At 41.4% G+C, this 21210-nt stretch overlaps 1 protein-coding gene and 1 long non-coding RNA gene across 3 annotated transcripts in view; one reads left to right on the plus strand and one right to left on the minus strand.

Annotated features, from left to right (window-relative positions):
- ADAMTSL1 (ADAMTS like 1) overlaps positions 1-356 on the minus strand; it is a 417470-nt gene extending 417114 nt beyond the window's left edge. For both annotated transcript variants that reach the window (XM_023943414.2, XM_023943413.2), the window contains exon 1: positions 93-356. In XM_023943414.2, the coding sequence (XP_023799182.2) occupies positions 93-125 (33 nt within the window). In that variant the 5' untranslated portion in view covers positions 126-356. The remainder of the gene's footprint in view (positions 1-92) is intronic.
- Positions 242-6182, plus strand: LOC111940629 (uncharacterized). Its single transcript, XR_002869577.2, has 3 exons — positions 242-3148; positions 3286-3435; positions 5432-6182. It is a non-coding gene; the product is annotated as an uncharacterized LOC111940629 (long non-coding RNA).
- Positions 6183-21210: the final 15028 nt, after the last annotated feature.

Raw genomic sequence — 21210 nt, forward strand, 5'->3', positions numbered from 1 at the left:
ACAAAAGGCCCTACAAAAGGACCTTTCAGCCTCAATACTAGGGCATCTCGTCATTCTCCTTCCATCTGGGACTTGACCCCTTCTTTACTGACCTTGGTGTCTTCATGTTGTTTTCTACATGTCATCACTCTGTCTTCTTCTCTTCCTAGAGAGAATCAAGGTCGGCTGGTCTTATCAGTGCAGTGAAGGGGTTAACATCTCGCCCAGGCCTGCAGATAGTCGTGGACACTGACCCACTCACGGTGATGGATTTCACGCCGCGCCGGTCCCCTGCCTCTGCCCCGCAGCCGCTGGGAGGGGGCGCGGCGGACTGGGCCTGGCCCGGCCCGTAGCCACTCCTGGGCCCGGGCAGGCCCTGGCAGGCCCCGGCAGGCCCCGGCTCGGTGCAGTCCGATGGTGGGCGCAGGGCTTGGTGTCAGCAAGATGTTGCAGCCATGGCCTGGCCCGGCTTCTGCCAGGGACCTGCGGCCTTCTGTCCCCTGCCAGCACAATTACTGATATTTGATTAGCAAGTGCTATTGAGGATTGAAGGAAGTACACATTTTGCACATTATTTGCACAGGGCAGATAAAATCAAATCAAATTTGAGAGGAAGATAAGACGCTCTGTCAGATACTCTTCTCTTGGGTACGTCCTGGAGAACATCAGGCCAGACCTGGTCTCCTCCAGTTCTTCTACAGCCAGGGGAGAGCATGTAAGCTTGCTCGAAAGACTCACTTCTCACAGTGATGATGAGGAAAAAGGTTTCTCCAAGATCACAAGAGACTACCTGGGGAGGGAGAGGAGCCAACAGCAGCCTGGCAGGATCTCAAGAGTCCCAGGGCAGCAGCCAGCAAGGGCATGCATGCTGCAGAAAGTGAGAGCAAAGACAGGCTGCTCTCCAGCTGCCTTGTTTGCAGCCTACCTGCCTGCCTGTCTGGGCCCAGCAGTCCTGCAAAACCAGCACCATCCTGCTGCAAGGGAGCTCGCTGCCATTTCCATGTCTTTGCAGGATACCACAATATCTGTGGAATACTCCAGGACTTATGCCACCCTCCTTCTCCAGACAATGCTGTCAGTGGTCTGCCTGCAAAGGGATCTGCCTGGCCCTCTTCCTCCCACTCCCAGCTGCCACCCCTCTGTGTCAGCTGAGGCATGAAAACACAGGCTGCTTACTGCAGCAAGGAGGTGGAATGGTGGGATGACAAGCATGACTAGGAACCAGGGCTGTGCAGAGCCCCATGGCCCTTTGAGAAAGTCTCCATCTGGAGCTAAAACCTCTCTGTGCCCAAATTCCCTATTCTCTCAGCCAACCTCTTGCCATCTTGATGTGACTGTGAGAAGACTGTGTAGGGATCATTAGAATGCCTAATTTTATTAGCGTTTATAATTCTGACAGTGATGTGAATTACAGCTGGTACCTGCTACAGCACCTCAATGCGGATATGGATGTGGCAGATAAAGGATGTATCCCAAAGGTCAGTGACTGCTGTCATGGGACAGGAAATTCCCACAAAGAATAACTGCTGGAGATGGGTGCTAAATTTCCCTGTCCTTCCAGTCCTAGGCAGTTACCTAAAGAAGCAGCAAGAGCAGCTGTCTTGCCTTCCTAGAGTCACTAGCTCTGGAAAGCCCTGGCAGCTCTGGGACTCAAGTAAAGAGTCTTTCCTCTTAGATGCTACTGGGGCAGCCGACAGTTGACTTGAGCTCTCCATGGTAAGAGCCTTTCTTCTCTCTCCTGACCTGCAGCACATATAGTAGGGTAGCAGCACAGGAGACCATGCTATTTTCACTCACTTTCCTTTCTTAAGTTCCTTGTCAAAATCCTTTGGCATGGGAGGTACTCCCTCCATCACACCCCAGGAAAGAGCCATCAGAGCCTAGCAGCATTTGATGGTTGTAATCCCCAAAGCACTGGCCCATTCCATTTAGATGGCACTTTGAGTCTGGAAACAGGCACAACCCTCCACTTCCGCCTTCTGCTTGTCTTTAAGGGAGCCACCATTCCTCCACCTTGAAACCCAACACACAGCCAGCTTCCAGCTGAATGCTGTACGCAAAGAAACCTGTCTTTGTGACAGGGAGATTTGCTTACTTCTGCTCTTTATCTTATAGAAAATACAGAGCTCTATATAGCAGCATATTCTTAAGGGAATAGACCTATAGCCATTTATCTCTGACTGATGTAAACTCCAAAGTCTAAAGCCTGAAGTTCCATTGGGAACACTATACTCTCTTGAGTACAGGAGGCCTGAAAACCAGTGTGATTTCTCAGTCTAGTAGGCAAACTGGTGGTGAAAGCTTGGTGTCTTTCACTCATCTTCAATTTCTTTCCTCATTTGCCTTTGAATTTAATAGTCAGATAGGGAAATAGGCATGTTCAGGAGGCCAGTTACAGTGTAGTCCCAACTAATTCACTGCGCAGGGAGGGAGAGGTGTTGGTAGGGTGCTGCCCAAGAGTTCCATTGCTGATGGCCATTACTGAACTCTCCCCAGTACATCCATGTCTCTCTTATACTGAGGAACCCAGAACTGGACATAGGACTTCAGATGTGGCCTCACTAGTGCTGACTAGTGCTGACTAGAGAAGGATTGCCTCCTACCTGTTGGCAATCTTTAGCCTAATGCAGCCCAGGATCCCATTTATATTCTTTACTGCGATGACACACCGCTGGACTGCTACTGCCCAGGTGGAGGACTGTACACTTCTCATTGTTGAAATTTATGAAGCTCCTATCAGTCTATTTCTCCAGCCAGACAAAATCCATGCGCCAGGACAACATGACCATCTGGTGTATCTGCCATTCTTCCCAGCTTTGTGTACCTTTGCAGAGGGCACACTCTGCTCCATGATCCAGCTTATTTTTGAAGGTATAAACAGGACTAGACCAAGAACTGACCCTTCAGGTACCCTGCTAGCTACTGGCCTCCAAATACAATTTATACATGAGGACAGTGAAGGATTTCAAGACAGCCAGCACCACTTCATCTAGGGCACATCTCTCCAGCATGGAGAGATATTGCTTTCTGCGGTGGAGTAATGCCATCCATGAACAAGGGAAGGGCTACAAATGGCACCTATCTGGACTTTTGTAAGCAGGCCACTGACATGGTCCCCTACAACATCCTTCTTTCTAACTTGAAAAGTTTCTGATGGATGGACTGTTAGGTATGTAAGAAATTTCCTGGATGATGGCATCCAGAGACCAAGAGCTCAACGTCCAAATGGAGATCAGTGACAAGTGTTGTCCCTTAGATTTCTGTTTTGGGTCCAGTACTGTTTAATTTTTCTTTTTTTTTTTTCAGTGGCTTAAACAACAGGATTGAATGCACCATCAGAAAGTTTGCATACAAGACCAAGTTCAGTGGCACAGTTGACGTATCTGAGGGACAGGATGTCATCCAGAGGGACCTGGACAAGCTGAAGGAGTGGGAATCTCATGGGGTTTAATAAGGGTAAGGGCAAGATGTTGCAGCTTGTCACAGTTATCCTCAGTATCAATTCAGGGAAAGAACAGCCCTACCAAGAAGGACTTGTGAGTGCTGGTAGATGAAAATTTGGACATCAGCTGGTAATGGGCCAAACTGTGGATTTTTACTTTTTATTATCCATGCAGTTAAATATGAATTCCGATTTTAAGATGCATGGGAAAACTTAAAAATCTTTCAAAGAAATAGACAATAAAGTTTGAATAATTAGACCAACAGATACTGTGATATAGGCTCTCGCAGAAAACTTAGTGCAGCCATTGAAACAGGCGAAAACTCTGGGCATTATTTTTCTCCTCTCTGTTGGTGTCTCTCTACCTTCAAACTTTATGAGCCAAATTTACCTTTCCACAAATCACTTTAGGATGCATTGAGTTCAAGCTATTAAGGATGAGGTAAACAAAAATCCATTAAAAGGTCCTTTCTGAGAAAAAATGAAAAAATGAAGCAACATATTGAACACATCCAAATGCAAACAGCATTTCCCTCCGTATCATCAAGATTCTTCTCAGTTTTCCTGAATGCTATGCTACCCTTTCTCAGGGCAGGTATCTATCTTGGCCTGGTGCAAATTGCTCAAAATTGGTGAAGAGCCAAAAGTAAGACAAAGCCTTCCTAGTTGTACATGAAAAAAAAAACTACAGACATTTGTCACAGAGAATTTGTCATTGTCATCTATCAGCTTGTCTTCTGTACCTCTAGCTAAATGCCTGTAAGAGACTTACATGATATACTTCACTCATGCTATCTGAAGGAGCTGTTTGACATATTTCAAAGGTTACTCAACTATTTTTATGGTACTTTCTGCAAAAGAAATTAATCTTGTTCTGTAGTTATATAAAAAAAAGAAAGAACAATGCAGCTTCTCTTGTAAAATGAAAACATGCAGGGAATCCAGAGGTGTGCTAGTAATGCATGACATTAGGAACGTTTTCTGTAATAGAAAATGGAAAGTAAAAGTACTTTTGTGCCAGCTAGACAGAGATTTTCAATGAGGTAACACTTCTTTTTCACTGTGCTCTTTTAGCATGCAGTTGCAAGTACCCAAACACAGTTGAAGAACATTCTACAGGTGTACATAGGGCTAAAGCAGCCATTAAAAACTTTTAAAATACTTATCATTAATATGAATGCCTTGTTCTTCATAGGTTTCTATGTACATACATATGAACATACATATGTCATCACAGAAAATGGATGAACTAAGGTAAATTTTCAATACAGGGATTGTGGAGGTGAAATGCTGGTTGTCTCTGTAATAGCAAATAAAATTCTTTATGTGACTGAATATGTTGGAAAGGTCTTTATACTATATTCTCTTTTCAAACTACACAAGTGGGAACCTTCCACTTCGAAGAACACTAAAAAATGCCAAGTGTAAGCGAGGAGGAACTAGTTTAAAAATTAAAAAAAAAAAATCAGAGCTGAAATTCAAATATTTAAATTTGTTTTTGTGAAAGTTAGCCTTTATTTTTAGTTTTTTTATTTATTTCAAACACAGTGAAGTTCCCTCAGATAATGAATGCTGCATAACTAATGTGAACCACAGATAAAAGAAAATGCGGTTTAAACATTAAGAATATCTCAGTCATTACCCTAAGCTCTCTGCTTGTTTGAAGAAATTCAGTGAAAACCAACAGTCTTAAGCAATTGTGTCATACTAAATCATACCAAGAAACCACTTAGTTAAAAACAACAGTATTTTTTCTGATTTTTTTTTTTTCACCCAGAATTGCAGTTTACAATAATGCATTAAATTGCATTAACTCACATTTTTGTGAGTTTCTGTTTAACATATCTTATTGAGTTTGTATGGCCAGGTTCTGGTAGCAGGGGGTGTTTACAGGGGTGCTTCCTGTATGTCGCGCAGAGCCAATCACTGTTGGCTCCAAGAGGGATGCACTGCTAGCCAAGGCTGGGCCACTGAGAGATGGTTGTAATGCCTCTGTAATAATGTTTTTAGGAAGGAAAAAAAAGTAATTGCACAGATGTACTTGTGGCCACAGAAGAGCAGAGAGAGAACATGTGACAGGAACAACCCTGCAGACACCAAGGTCAGTGCAGAAGGAGGGACAGGAGATGCTCCAGCAGCTGCTGGAGCTCAGATTCCCCTGCAGCCCGTGGTGCAGACCATGGTGAGGCAGCTGCAGCCCATGGAGGATCACAGGGATGCAGAGATCCACCCGAAGAGGAGACCCAATCCAGAGCAAGGGAATTCCTGAGAGGAGGCTGTGACCCCGTGGGAGGCCTGTGCTGGAGCAGGCTCCGGGCAGGGAGCTGCAGACCTGGGGAGAGAGGAGCCCACACCGGAGCAGATTTCCTGGCAGGACTTGTGATCCCACGGGGGCCCCACGCTGGAGCAGCCTGTCCTTGGAGGACTGCACCCCGTGCAAGAGTGACCCACCCTGCAGCAGTTTGTGGAGGACTGCTGCCATGGCATGGACTCACACTGGAGAAGTTCATGGAAAACTGTCTCCTGTGGGAGGGACCCCACGCTGGAGCAGGGGAAGGACTCCTCTCCCCGAGCAGTGGGAGAAACAACATGTGATGAACTGACCCTAACCCCCATTCCCTGTCTCCATGCACTGCTGGGGGGAAGGAGGTAAAGCTGGGAAGGAGGTTAGGATGTGGGGGGAGGTGCTTCTTGTGGTCTTATATTATTTCTTTTTATCCTGCTCTGATTTTATTGGTAATAAATTCAGTCATATCCCTCATTCGTGCCTGTTTTGTCCTTGAAAGTCTCTGATGAATTATCTTTCTCTGTCCTAATCTCAACTCAGGAACTTTTTGGTATATTTTCTTTCCTCTGTCTGACTGTGATAGAACATGGAGGGGAGTGGTAGAACAGCTTTGGTGGGTGCCTGGCATCCATCAACCCACCACACACACTTTTTCTGGATATCATCACCACTAACACCTAGCTACCATAATGGAAGGTTATAATATTTAGCTGGTTTTGACAGCATATAAGACAGATGTTAGGTTTTTAGATTAAAACCTTGAACTGAAGCTACACTGTTGGTCTGTCTGACTTGTTTGTAGTAAGGGTTAGTGACCCATTCAGCATCCTTTCAAGAAAGGAGAGAGGACTACAGAGAGAAAGCCTGGCATAATGAATCACTTAAAACATTCTTCATGCATTTCAAACACAAATTCTTACTAGTAAACCAAGAATATTGTTAATTAATCAAGGGGAAGTCATTACTGTCATGTTGCTCTATTTTCCTGTTATCTACATCCTTTTCAATAGTGTGTTCATTTCTTTTTCTACCCTCCAATTCTTCCCTATCAATTGCTCTGGTAAAGGCTATTAAACAGATAGACAAATTTATTCAAGCCTCAGGATATTAATTCATTTGTTACTTTGTAACTATGTCTGTACACTGTGGTTTATTATATGCTCTGAAGTTTGGAAGGGACCCAGTTACCTACAGACCAGGAATGCATTGTCTTTCCTTATTGTATTTATGAGCTTTAGTAGACCAAATATATTCTGTTTCTATTCCATTTATACAAAAAATTATATTTTCCTATAAAAATAATTTATTTTTATTTCTTAGTAAGCTAAACAAGAATTGAGTTTTACCAGGGTGCTTCCCTCACCTTCAAGTAATTAACAAGTATCTTCCCACATTTATATTTCTCATTTCTTTGTAGGTGTTGATATTGATATAAGAGGTATATGTAGTGTACTGGCATCAGTTTCACAAAAACTCTTGATTTTTGCATCTACTGATTACTACTCTATTTACATACTTCATAAAGTTAGATGCATTGTTGTTCGTATGGAAGTGCAGATTTATTTTGAATTGCTGGAAGCAGCTTAACAGTATAAACTCTTGCACATGACCCTGTTTTCACGATCTCTGTTTATCATCCTTTAACAGCAGCTCAGTATGAAACACAGTTCTGAGTGGGGCAAACTCCTCAGCTCTATTGATGAACCAACAGACTGGAGAGGTGAAAAATAACATAGAGAGTAAAAAAAAGATAGGGGATGAAAAATTTCACAAATCTTCAGACCATTCTCATAGCCTAAGCATATACCAGGAACTGAGTTTTGATCCTTTCTTAAAATTAACATATTTCTCATATAAATTCCTCTAAATGTAAGATCACCCGCAGAGAACTACTAGGAATTTCTGTATTTTTACAGCTGTAACATAAGAGAAGCTGGTCATAAAATCTAGCCTTTTTCTTTTTCTTTTTTTTTTTCTTTTTTTTTTTTTTTAAGATATCAGAAATTTATTAAGCATATTCACACAGAAGCTTGTGCAAAGTATTTTGACTGGTTAATCAACACTTTGGAAATATATTTTGTGCGAAGGGGTTTAGGATTCTTCCATTTGTTTGGGAATGTGAATTTTCTCCCATATGTGTTACCGGAAAACAATAACGACTGGCTACTTATAGGATACCAACTGCACAGGATTGGCTGTTTGGGAACACTGCTCATGCAAAACACTTTGTTACTTGTTTTCTCTATGCACTTGAGCAGCAGCAGCATCTAAAGGCTGTCCTTACACTCTAGATTGTCATTACAGACCTTAGCACAAGAGACCTTTTAAAGCAGATCTGAAAAATATAATATTCTAAAAAATATATGGAAAAACCTATTCTGGACAAGCTGAAGACCTAATGGGTATTATATAGGATTATATCTACAGCTAATAAGTATTGATATGCAAAACTGCTGTTGAACTACATCATGTTTATTTGGTAAAAAAAAAAAAAAAGGAGATTTTTTTTCCTCTTTCTGTACTGAATCCTGTAGAAATAAGTAACCAGTTGTTCAGTCATAGAACCAAAAAATAGTTGAAAGAGAGACCAGATGCACACATCCTGAGGCAGTACACCACTAAACACAGGCAGAAGTTAAAAATTTGGGGAATTTTTTAGAAGTGTTTTTCAACTAGATCCCTGTTGTCTGAGCATCCACAACAAAAATAGAAAAGTTATGTAAAATTTTACAGAATGTTAAGCAGATAAGGACAGAGGCCAAATGGAAAAGAATTGCTGATGCTATTCTAATATACAGCCAGAAGAGATGAAAAGTAGTAACTATTTTCGGTGTCTCTGGAACATGAGTTTTCAAGGTTTCCAGTGAATATGCAAGAGAGATGTGATAACAGGAAAAAAATGTAAGTAAAAGGAATAATCTTGATAACAGCGATTCAGAAATTGGTATTTCTTTATCAACATCTTCTTCCTCAGGGCAAGCTTCTTAACAAGTAGGTGAATCCTCTACATAAACATAAATTACCCTACATAAAGCATGAACAAAATATATAATAAGAGGCTGTTGATTCAATCTGTAGACTGGAAAACTATGGAGTGAAAAAGACACGGTGCAAGTTGTACAGTAATTTTCCATATCAAAGCATTTATAGACACCATCTTATGTAGCAGGGTCCTGAGAGAACTAGCTGATGTTGTAACCAAGACATTTTCTACCACAGTTGAAAAACCATGGCAGTCAAGTGAAGCTCCCTGTGACTGGAAAAAGAGAAACATTGCTCCCATGTTTAAAAAGTGGATAAAGGAGGGCACAATGAACTACAGACTGGTGAGCCTCACCAACCTGGCAAGATCATGGAGCAGACCCTACCAAAAGATGTGCTAAGGCACAAGAAAGACAAGGAGGCAATCTGAGGCAGCCAGCATAGCCCTTTACTAAGGGCACATCCTGCCTGACCAATTTGGTGGCTTTCTATTATGGAATGATGGCAACAGTCAACAAGGGATGACTGACAGATGTTTGATGTCTAGACTTTTTTAAGGCCTTCAGTACGATCCCATATGATATCCTCATCTCCAAATACAGAGTTGATTGATGGATAATTCAGTGGACAAGGAAATGGATGGATGGATGGATGGATGGATGGATGGATGGATGGATGGATGGATGGATGGAGCATGTCCAGAGGAGGACCATGGAGATGATCACCAGGCTGGAGCAGCTCTCCTATAATGATAGGCTGAGAGACCTGAGACTGTTTAGTGTGGAGAAAAATGGCTCCAGGCAGACTTCATTGTGGTCTTTCAGCACCATAAAGTGCCTTATAAAACAGGAGAGGGACATCTCATAGGGGCAGAGAGTTACAGGAAACAAGCAATGTATTTAAACAGAGAGAGGGATGGTTTAGAGTAAATTTCAGGAGGAAATTCTTTATTCAGAGGGTAATACAGCTTTGGGACAGGTTGCCCAGAGAAGTTTTGGGTGCCTGGCTCGAGGCTAGGTTACATGGGGCTCTGAGCAACCTGAACTAGTAAAAGGTGTCCCTGCCCATGGCAGGAGAGCTGGAACCAGATGATATTTAAGGTCCCTTCCCAAGGCATTTTATGATTCTGTGGTTCTGTAAGACCCTGTATATTTTAATCTGGGTCTAGGAATTCTTGCTGTAGATCACATCTTTATTTACAGACTCAAGGGCCTATTGAAAATTGTTTGCTAAAGCTTATTTTTCTCAGAAAAAGTTATGACTTATTCAGTTAAAAACTGTCTCCAGCGGCCTTTTTCTTAGAATATCAACTCAGAGTAATACATCTGAAGAGAGTAAAAGTTTTAAATACTTTTTCATAAAGCTAGAAATACTATTTTTTTCAGGGTTTTGTTTGATGTTTGTTTGTCTGTTTTACTGAAACATAGGAAAAATATGGCATATAGAATGCATAAGCAAGAAAAAAACAGCAGTCATTTTGCTTCAGTGGAAAACTTAAAAACAATATTTTGGAACATTAAATCTTTTCACTCTCCATTTTGGTTGAAAAGTATGAGTTTAACAAAGAAAAGAAAAATTCTCTAGTGCTGAGACATTTACATGTAAGAAATTAAAATTTACATTTCAATGTTAGAAAATCTCTCACAAAAAGGGAGAACGCATTTTGAAGCAAGGTAACTTCTATTTTTGATAATAACATAATCTCAGGGAGGGAAAAGAACACCAGATAACAAGACACAGATGAGTTGAATTTGTTATTAAGTGGACCAAACCAGCAGGATAGACTGTGTTAGGTAAAGTATTGTGCACACATGTACATATGCACAGAGTTTCATGCTAGAATGCTGAGGATGCAAAAAAAAGTTACACTGGTCTAGTGGCTCCATGATGGGCTCTGCCTGAGGGCTTGGCAAACAATGCTTGAACAGTTGAATCTGGATGTTCATCTGGTGCCAGATGTCCACATACCAACTTCCCCAAGCTCTTACTGCTGGGGATGTTTATAGCCACATGCTGTCTCAAATGGATACACAATGGTATCACACAGGCCTTTCCAGCTGCTTCAGGGGTTGTCCTCCTGGCACTTTTTGATCCATGGTCCATGCTATGGCTCATTCCACTCAGTTCTTGCTTGCTTGCTTGCTTGCCTGTCACCTGTGGTTTACTATGCTTAGGTACCTAAGGGAAATGGTTGCAATAATCCTGCACCGTACAAAAAAATCCTTTGAGACAAAAATATCAAATATTTGGAAAATAATGAAAATTTAAACATCCTATGAAAAGGATTTGCTTTCAGCCATCACAAAATATTTCGCCATCTGTACTGCACAGAAGTTTTAAGAATCTATCACAGCACAGAATATCCAAATAATTTGGCATTGAGACGACACATTCCTTGGAAACCCTGTGTTTTGTAATCCAGATGGATTTAACTGTAAGGAATTCCCTTAGGTCTTTAGGAACAAAGAACTAGCTGATACAATTGCTGTCACTAATGATGCTTTGAAAGGACCAAGGAATAAAGACAGCAAAGATTGCTTGCTAGAAGGGATTTTCCAAGGCTCATCAACAAAACATTTCTACTTTGCACATTCAGGATACTTGCAAGGAATGTGCTGACACTGTCATGCCTGGAGCAGAGCTTGTAAGCCTTCCCTCCTACAGTGGTGTGCTGGGGGAAGCAGAAGCCTGTATCCATGGAGCTTATCCCCACTCTCGTGTTCTTCACTAATTTTTCTGTTCCAATAAGGACAAAAAAAGACCTAGTTTATTTTTGTTAGACTGCTTTGTTTTCTTTTTAATTAATTCTAAATGGTCAAAATGATAGCTAGGAATAGTGAAAGTCTAAGGAAAATGTGTCTCTGTGTGATGCTGGACAAAGATATATTTTACAAAGCATTGGCACTGATGATGATACTTGGCATGTATGGTGACATCTTGGGTGGAGTCATGCAGGGACACGTGGCTATGATTTGCCATCATTGCTCCTGTACCTTTGACATCCTGAGTCTTCTCTGCCTCATTTATACCAAGTTTCCAGTGCCTTAGTTTATTCTGCTCTTGCTGCATACACTCTCTCCTTCTGCACATGGGCATACAGTTGATATGATTACAATCTAGTTCTGTGGATGGTTTTAAGATTTATCACAAGGAGTACTTATTTCAGCATTTTTAGAAGGTATTTTTAGCTTTGCTGTTTACTAATAGAAGTAACTTGTGGAATGCCCCTGGAGAATGCAACTTTATTCCTAAAAACACTTCTTGTTCCATATTCTCTCACTTACATCTGGCAGTCAAGTTACAAATAATTTAAATTCTTAGACAGTATTAATTCCCACCCCTCTTCTTATTATTAATGCATTTTTAGAGAAACAAAACAAAACAATTTGAAATTACCCTACACTCACAGTGAACACTGAGACAATGATTTCAAAAGACACTTTGTAAAAAGAGGCCTTTAATCACTTATTCCTCAAGGGGTCAAATATAAACTATTTAGAATTAAAAAAAAATCTGCTACCAGGAGGAACCTCAATTAATATATGAAATAGTCAGTAAAACTTCAGATGAAAGATGCTATGAACTGGTAAAATATTGACATTCTAATGTATTCCTTGAGACAGTTTGTGTGGAGGCAGGTGAGCCTGCCAAGGCTTTCCCTTGGAGGAATGTTCCCTGAGGGAGCTGTGATAAGTTTATCTCAACCCTCTCCTGGAGAGATAGCTCTTGAACAAGACCATCCTCCTGTCATGGTGAGCTATCCCACCATGCTTTGATGGCCATGTTGATTCTCTGTAACCCATTGGTTTTCTCCGCTGGTGCAACACTGGCCTTCCCCCATGAAAAGGCCAGCTTCTGCCCAGTTCAGGAGGGAGCCACCAACCCCTGAAGCAGCTGGAAAGGCCTGTGTGATACCATTGTGTATCCATTTGAGACAGCATGTGGCTATTCTTCACAGAGCTGCTGGACAATAAAGGCTGTCTCTGTGGAATCGCCACACCATGCTCCTGTCTCTGAGTTGGCCTGGGATTTACCTCGCAAGCAGAGCTGAAATCACTGAGCTGAAATCACTTGCAGCCACAGGCTGCCCCTTGCTGAGGTTACCTGCTGGCCAGGGCTTGCCAGTCTCCCCAGAGGCAGTCTCTTGTGGGACCTCTCTCTCTGGGAATGTTGTGGCTTCCCGGATCAGATCAACATTCCCGGCCTGGCCCACCACAAGTTTGGCCTAAATTAAGCAGCTCTCATTCTGGCTAAAGGCTGACAGATGGATTTTGGGATGAATAGTTCTTTCTTGAATGAACAATTTCAGAAGTTATTCAGATATTTCCTTTTTGAAGGTGAGTGTTCACAATTCTATTATTATATGGGGAAGAGGGGAGAAAAAAAAAATATCTTAGTTTAAGTGTGTGTGTGCCTGACTGAAATTAAAAAAAAATGTGCTGTAATGATCTGTAGCAAGCTGACAGCTAAAAATAAATTTTTACGGGATAGATAGTGTGGATGCTACTCAGCTGTTTTACTGGAATTTTCAACTCTTAGTTGTGTTTTATTAACCAATTCTGAAGGCCAATATGGAAAAAAAAATCGTCTACATTATGAAAATGTGACAGTTGAAAATAAGTAGGGTGAATGTCAGCAATTTCCACAGCTTGGGCTTTTGTGTTGTTCGGGGAATTTTAAATCCTAATATTCAGGTTTTGATGATCTTGAAAAGCAGGCTTTCAAAATTATGTCTGTACAATAGCCATTATCTGTTGAAGTCTCTACTTCTGTAAACAGTATCCTTTAAAACTTCAAATTTTAGAAAGCATATCTATTTAAAAGTTAGTAACACTAAAATGAAATGTCAGGGTGCCCTCTACTGGCTCACAGTAGTAGCACCAAACGGTAACAAAAATGAGGCATTTGTGTCGCACTGTGGTCCAAAATCTAAAAGATCGACTGCTGCGTTTATTTTCAAACATCTTGCACTCGTCAAAAAGCAGATTTACATCCCTCCCACGTCTTGAAAAGGTAAAGGTATCATAGGCTGTATGCAGCTTGTAGAAACAGACTGGCTTCCCCAGGGGCTGCTGAGTGCATATCAGAATGAGCCACAATCATAATGCACCAACAAGGCTGCAAGTTGTGCATTATCAATTGACAAAATACTTTCCGGGGTATGAAAATAGAAACCAAGCGAGTAAATGATGTTAAATTTTCTACATCTCATGGGACCATACAAGTTCAGCAAGGACTGTGAAATTCCTGCATCTGCGCGATCTTTCCCTGCTCTAATTCCCCACAGGAGCTGTGACAAAAATGGGCTACTGACCTGTTTAGGCTTAGAAATCGATTGACAGTTGCACACCATCAAGAGGGAGACAAACATCAAGCAAAACAGATGCCTCAGATATCAAGTGATATCTGTGGTTTAGTATAAGTATTAGTATCTCTCAAAGTGTGCATAAAAGCCAGATAAGCAGGCTTGTTTCTTGATACCACTCTTCATAATTCAGTATTGCAGGGAAGCAGGGAGAGATAGATCTTCTTGGGTTACAGGGAATTTTGGAATTCCATGAAGTTCCTTTAGACATACATAAATGAAAAATGTGTAAGCTGGGCATTATTTATTACTTTTACAAGCTGAGAATCAGAATAGAAATAGAAGAACTGATGCTTGTTGCAGCATTACTTGACGGGCCCTCTGACATGAAGGTGTGGAGAGCACCTCACACATCACCATTTAACTGCACAGTCCAGTGAAGTGTTAATGTTTTGACCTCCAGATAACTATGAAATTGCAATGCATTAATACTCCTTCTTTGTTTCCAAACAGCATCCCAGTATTCAGTGGAACACACTTTCAGCTTAATTCTGTTTTCAGACTCTCAGCTGAAGTTTTAGAGTATTAATGCTTTGTAAATATTCTTAAACTGTCAAAAGCAAAATGTCTCCCCTTGAATAAAAGCAGAATTTTTGTTTTGGCTGGATTAACACCATAGTTTTACACAGAAAACAACAAATATTTTTCTCAAGCACAGTGTAAACTGTGAGAGCTTTATGCACATTCATATCTGTCGTCAACCACTCAGTGAAATATGATATTATTATTATCCCTATTGTACAGCTGGAGAATTAAAACTAAATGCATTAACCAGGCAACAATTCTCTGTAAGCATGGGAAATCAAATCTATGCTGAGTTCTACCCTAGAACTAAAACTGATCAGGTAGCATGTGACCTTCTGATTTTGGGAACGCCATGAGATGCTGCTAGACTTACAGGCCAAAGCAAACAGTAACTTCATGATGGTCCAAAGTGAAAGCAAGGAGCAGCTTCTGGGAGAAGGAATTCTGAGGATGTGGCGAAACGTTAAATGTCCTGCCTATGGGCGCTTCCTAATTTTTAACAGCTACCTCAGATTTACTCATAGCTGAGATACCAGTTCTGCTCTGTTGTATTGGAAAATATGTACATAAAAAAACAGGGGTTTTATCCTCTTTATCAGAAGTGTTAAAATGATGGCATAAACCTTCTGCCTACACCAGCTGCCTACTATTGACTTTATATCTGTAGTTTGTTTTGCTCCTGGCAGATGACGCTTTAAAGCACCTTCTTAGAGGAGTTGCAGAAAATGATCTGCTGCCTTGTTACCACTCTTCCCTTCCTCCACACAGGAGCTGGGTGCAACATTCAATCAGAAGACCAGTGTAGGATTGATGAAGCTGATGAATGTGCAGCTTCCTCTAGACATCACCCCTGATGTGTGGCACTGTACTTTTCCTCATGTATCTTTTCCTCATGGCTCAAGTTTGCATTAGAGTAACTGGAGCAGCTTACAAGCCATTGCAGCCTAATGCAAAAGGGCTGTGAGAGGCTGCCCTTTTTCTCAAGCTGAAGAATTAAATTACGCTTGCAAGGTTTTCCATTTATTCTTTGTGCAGCATTTGTTTTAGGAGCACCTCTGATCATGTTTCACTTCCAGGCTAAAATCAGAGAAAGTCCAGTAATACACATCCCTTATCTAGAAGAACAGAATAGGAAAAAAAAAAAAATTCTCCTTTTCTTGCTCTGATGTTCCCTTATAATTTAGGAAGTATTCATTTCTAGTACTAGCAATAAGAGCGGATGGTTCTAGTGAAACTTCCTACCAGCAGTTTGAACTTCCTTTCTTCATCTTCTAAAGCTAAGAAGGCCTTGTTCACCGTGCAAACCCATACATGGGCTGAATCTTCAGGCATATGATACCTCTTACATTCCTACCCAGCATCCTCTGGGTTCTTCCTAATGTGATCTGTAGAAGATCTAGGCAGGTGAGGATATGAAAGGGTTGACTGGGGCTGCCCAGTTAGATTAAGTGCTCTGAATTTTGCTCAACATTTTAGATGTATTGAAGATCAAATCACCCAACAGATCTCAACTTAAGTCAAGAAAATGTAACTGCATAGTAAACCGTGTTCTACTTGCAGAACTGGCAGAGGATTATCTAGCTTATCAATTGCAAAGGGTCACAGATGCTTCTGAATAAAAAATACAAATACTTGAGGAAGTTTACAAAGAAAAACTGGGCTAACTAAAAACTCAGTGGGCACTTCAAGAAACCAAACTTTAAATACAGGCAGTTCAAATGAATGTTAAATGTTCGAAACTTTGCCAAGGTATTTGTGGAATTCTTCTCTATGCAGTCAACTTGGTGCAATTATGCAAGTTGTATATCTACCATTAGATACCTCAGTACCCCTTAAATACTTCAGACAGTCATCCATTATAGCTGTAACAGCCACACAGACTCATAATGCATAGCATATACCCAGATAAATTTTACCTGGTCAAATTTTACTATAGTGCTGTGATTTTACTATTTCCAGCAGAAACAAAGGATGCTCTACCTCTCTTAAAAAAAAATCTAAAAAAAAATTAGAAAATGGGAAAACTGCACCTCCAGCTTATATATGTTCAAAACTTAACCCGAGATGGCACTGAGCAGCATTATCTAATCATACCTCCTCTGAGAAGGAGGTTGAATTAGACTCTACAAATATAAATTTTTCCTTGGTTCTATGAAAATTTATTTCATCAACTGACATGAAAATAGATGACATGCTTACTGTATTCAATATGTAATAATCTTGCCATCATTTAAGCATCAAACTGTTTTAGGATTCCATGGCCTGCTCTACACACAGAGAAGTGCTACAGAAATAGATACCATTTATCAGAGTCCTGTGATATAACATTCTCTGAGGTTTTACATCATAATAGTCAAACCAATAAACTATGTCAGACCAGGGGACAGAGAGGCAGATGGAGCACTGACTGAATGGCTGGACCCAGATGTGTTCAGTGGCACAGTGATCAGACATGAATGGTGCACACCAGTGGCCACTGGTAATGGGTCCAGTGTTGCTCAACTTGGTCATCATTAAAGTATGGCTGGAAGAGGGTCATGAACACAATCAGAGGACTGGAGCATGTCTTCTATGAGGAAGGGCTGAGAGGCTTTGGGTTGCTCAGCTTGGAGAAGAGAAGGCTCTAGGGAGATCTCACTTCAGCCTTTCACCATATAAAAGAGGCTTATAAGAAAGATGGGGACTATTTAAAAGGGCCTGTAGAAACAAGACAAGGGGCAAGTGGTTTAAACTGAAACAGGAGAATTGGAATTGGACATAAGAAAGTAATTGTTTTACAAAGAGGATGGTGAGACACTGGGGCAGATTGCCCAGAGTGTTTTCCTCATCACTGAAAATGTTCAAACTCAGGTTGGACAGGGCTCTCAGCAACTTGATCTACTGGAAAGCATTCATGCCCATGGCAGGGTGGGGGCTTGGAGCCAGACAATCTCCAAAGCTTCCCTGAAACCCAAACAATTCTATGACACTGTGATTTCATTATTAGTTTGGAAGATTAGGCTCTCTCCGTAATTTTGCAGATGATACAAAACAGGGACGAATGGCTGACACACAGGGTTGTTCTGGCATCTGGAGGGACCTGGACAGGTTGGAGAAATGGGCTACATGAAGTTCAAGAAAGTTAAATACCTAAGCAGATGGTCTGTGGTATAGAAGCACAGCACAGCTAACAGGGAACTATAGGAGGCCGCTCTTGCAGCCCTCGGAGGGCGGTGTTAGAGCTAACTGCAGTGGGGAGGTGAAATGGGAAATAGCTGTGGGGTGCCAAGTCCAGGGCACTATACCCATAGTCCAGGGATGTGCAGCCCCACAACACCCTGGCACAGGGTCCCTATTTGAAGCCATGCTTTGTCTCTCTCTGCATCAGTCATTATGTCCTTAGAAAACTTCTTGCATGACCTTGTAAACCTCTGGTCTGGGAGGAGACAGAGTGACTATGGGGATCATTAGAAATGCTACTAAAACAGCTGTCTTGGTGATGTACATTTCAGCTAGTGCCTACTGAAGGATATTGCTGCCCATGTGAAGCCTCTGAGCACAGGATATGCCACAAGTCAGTCCCTGTTGAGGGACAGGAAAGTCCTTAGATAAGAACTGCTGATGGTGGTTGGATAAATTGCTGAATCCTCCAGTTTCAGACAGTGACCCAAAGAAGTACCAGTTGTACCTGCAGGTGCTGGGAAAACAGATCTCGTCAGAGAGAGGCCTTGGCTCTCCTGGAGCCTCTCCATTCACAGATGAGAAGACAGGAGAGCTTGAGCCTCTTTATCTTTCCCTGCATTGTTAGTGCTTCTTTTCAATTCCATGTTTTATAAAAGGTGTGGAGAAAGTGAAAGACACAAGGCCTAAGCACTGTGCCAGGGAGAACAAGAAGTATGGGGCTGGCTGCCACTACCCCACCAAATGAGTTGTGTGCCAGGACACGGCTCTAACTACACAGACTTCAGCTTGTCCACTGTTTGCCCTAGCGGCACCTGAAAGGGAGATGTTTTCTGTGTGTGTCCCAGAGCTAAGAGAGCTTGCAAGAGCCAGCAGCTCTAGGAAGGCATAGCAGAAGCTGCTCTTTCTGTGAGCAGAATTTTTTTGTTTTATTTAGATGCAGGACTGCTCCATTGTGCTGCATCTCCAAGGAAATACTAACAAAGATAAACAGCTTAGAAATTTTCTGTACATTACAGTGCACAGCAAGAATATGTATGACAAATCTGTTCTCATCTTCTGCAATATGTTAGATCAAATGGCAAGGAAAGACAGCACAGCCTTCTGAAAATTTCACCAAGTCTGTGGCTGAACTACTGGATAAAATAATAATTACAGAACATTCTAGACCTTCTGAGCTGAAGTCTAAGCCAACTGACTGTGCTTTACAGAAAATTAAACATATCTATAGAATGTACTTGCTTTTAAAGTGTTACCCAACTATATGCCCAGATTCACTGCATCATTTGCAAAGCCAGCCTACTCCTGTGCTGGTAAGAAGACCCATTTCCACTGACCTACATGCACCTGAATCCTTGCCTTCATGAGATATGAGAAGCTTAAGATACATTCTGAAGCAGAAGTATTACTCAGTGTACAAGTGGCCATAAAGATTTGCAAGACCCAGAAGTGTGAAACCAGAAAAGAAGTTTTCAAGCATAGCAGTTTTCAAGTCTTGTCAAAGCCGTTCATGTGGGAAAAGCAGCATGACTATCTTCAAAGGGAGAACTGTCTGTAAGCCAGATTCAAATACAAAATTCTGGATGTGACTTCTTTCTTTCTGGAGGGAAGAGGCTATTTTAAAAGAAGAAAAAAACCACATTTTCAATCACTTCTTTATTTAGATGGAGAACTGTTCAGGGAACTGTTGGGGTATTTTGCTGTGTTTTTCACACAGATTCACTCTGCAATAAATAAAGCAGGCTAAGAACCTTACAGTTCAACAGAAAAAAAGAAACCAACATCAAACATAAAATATTTAGCTATATTTGGCAGTTGACAGCTCAGTGCTGGCAGACTTCCTAACTTCTTCTGTGAGGAGCAGTTCTGCAGCCAAGCTTGGTAACCAGGAACCCATGTCATATTTTTATAATAATTCTGAAAACATGCACCTTAGGAAGCAGGATGACAGAAGTTGTAATTCTCCCAGAGGAAAAAAGATTATATCCATCAACAACTTATCTTATGTGATTCTAGAATTAAAGTTACGGAGCTTCATAGACAAAGCTTTGAACTACCTGATGCGCAAAAGCAAACGCTCTCCTGCTTTTTTTGATCACCCTCTTTATCTTAGTGAAGGATTAGATGCAAACTTTTATCAGCCCTGGCACTTCCTCTCTTAGCCAAGTCAGATTTTCACCTTACCATCTCAGGAATAAAGCATTCTTTAGGTATTACCTGAAGGAGACATAGAACAGAACAAGAAAGAAGTGCTGAGAATTGTGCAACATGTCCAGACCAGGCCTATGTCATCATGATGACTATTCTGTACAATCCTTCTAGTCCCATTTGTTGAAAAACACTACTATTAAAAGCCAGGGCCCTTCAGCATGGTGGGGCAGCACTGCATGCCAATCACCCTTTTGCTCTAAATCATGTAAATTTATCTCTGAGGTTGTTGCCCTGTGGTTGCATGCTCTCCACAAATGCTACAGAATAAAAATCTGACAAAACAGAGGTGTGCCATTACCTGTGACTGCTAGGCCTTGATAATGAACATAGTTAATAGTACTGTAACTATTTATAGTAATACTAACTAACAGCAACTGTAGTACGGCACCACTATTGCATCTCTAAAAGTTTCAGGTTCCATTGAGCTTGAAGCAGATTTCTTCCAGTCACTGATAGAAACTTCCTTAGAGGCCAGCCATAGGACTTGTGACTCAGCTGTAACAAAAAGTTACAGGAATTGTATCTGTATCTATATTTTTTCAATAGTTTGGGTTGGAAGGGACTGTAAAATGTCACCTAGTCCAAGACCCCTGCAATGAGCATCTTCAACTACAGCAGTTTGCTCAGAAGCCCATCCAGCCTAACCTTGAACTGAGCCTTGAATGAGGTACCATCTCTGAAAGACTTCTACTCTGTCAGTCTCTGTCAATGTGCACTGGGACGTGAACACAGAGCAGAGAGCAGAAGATGGGGAAAATAAGAGTGAGAAACATTCTTAGCAGAGAGAACACCAAGGTTGAAGAACGATGAGGTGGAGACAGTCCGTGATACACCAGCAGATCCCCACAATGTGTAGTTCTGTGCTTAACTCACCACTGAAAAAGGTGGAAAAAATGAGGAGGTAGAAGCAGCAGAGGGGCTTTTATGGACACACTGTACACCAACATGTACTCTTGTCAATGAGCAGGTGGTGGGGAGAGTCAGGAGTGAATTTGAGCTTGGGAACTGGGACAGGAAAAGTGAGTCTTTTTGTTCTCACTGCACAAAAATACTTGAAATGATTTAAATTAGTTTTCTCCAAGTCAAGTCTGCTTTGCTTGTGATGATATCTCTGTGTTTTACTTAAAACCATAAATAAATTACAGATTATTTAAGCTTCATTAGCATTGTGGACACCAGGACTCTTTGGTAGGAAATAACCTGTATCTACAAGACGGTATGCTAGTCATTGAGACACTAATTTAATGTGGTCAGTGTTAA

Source organism: Cyanistes caeruleus, chromosome Z, assembly GCF_971803275.1.
Source record: "Cyanistes caeruleus chromosome Z, bCyaCae1.hap1.1, whole genome shotgun sequence".
Classification (NCBI taxonomy): domain Eukaryota; kingdom Metazoa; phylum Chordata; class Aves; order Passeriformes; family Paridae; genus Cyanistes; species Cyanistes caeruleus.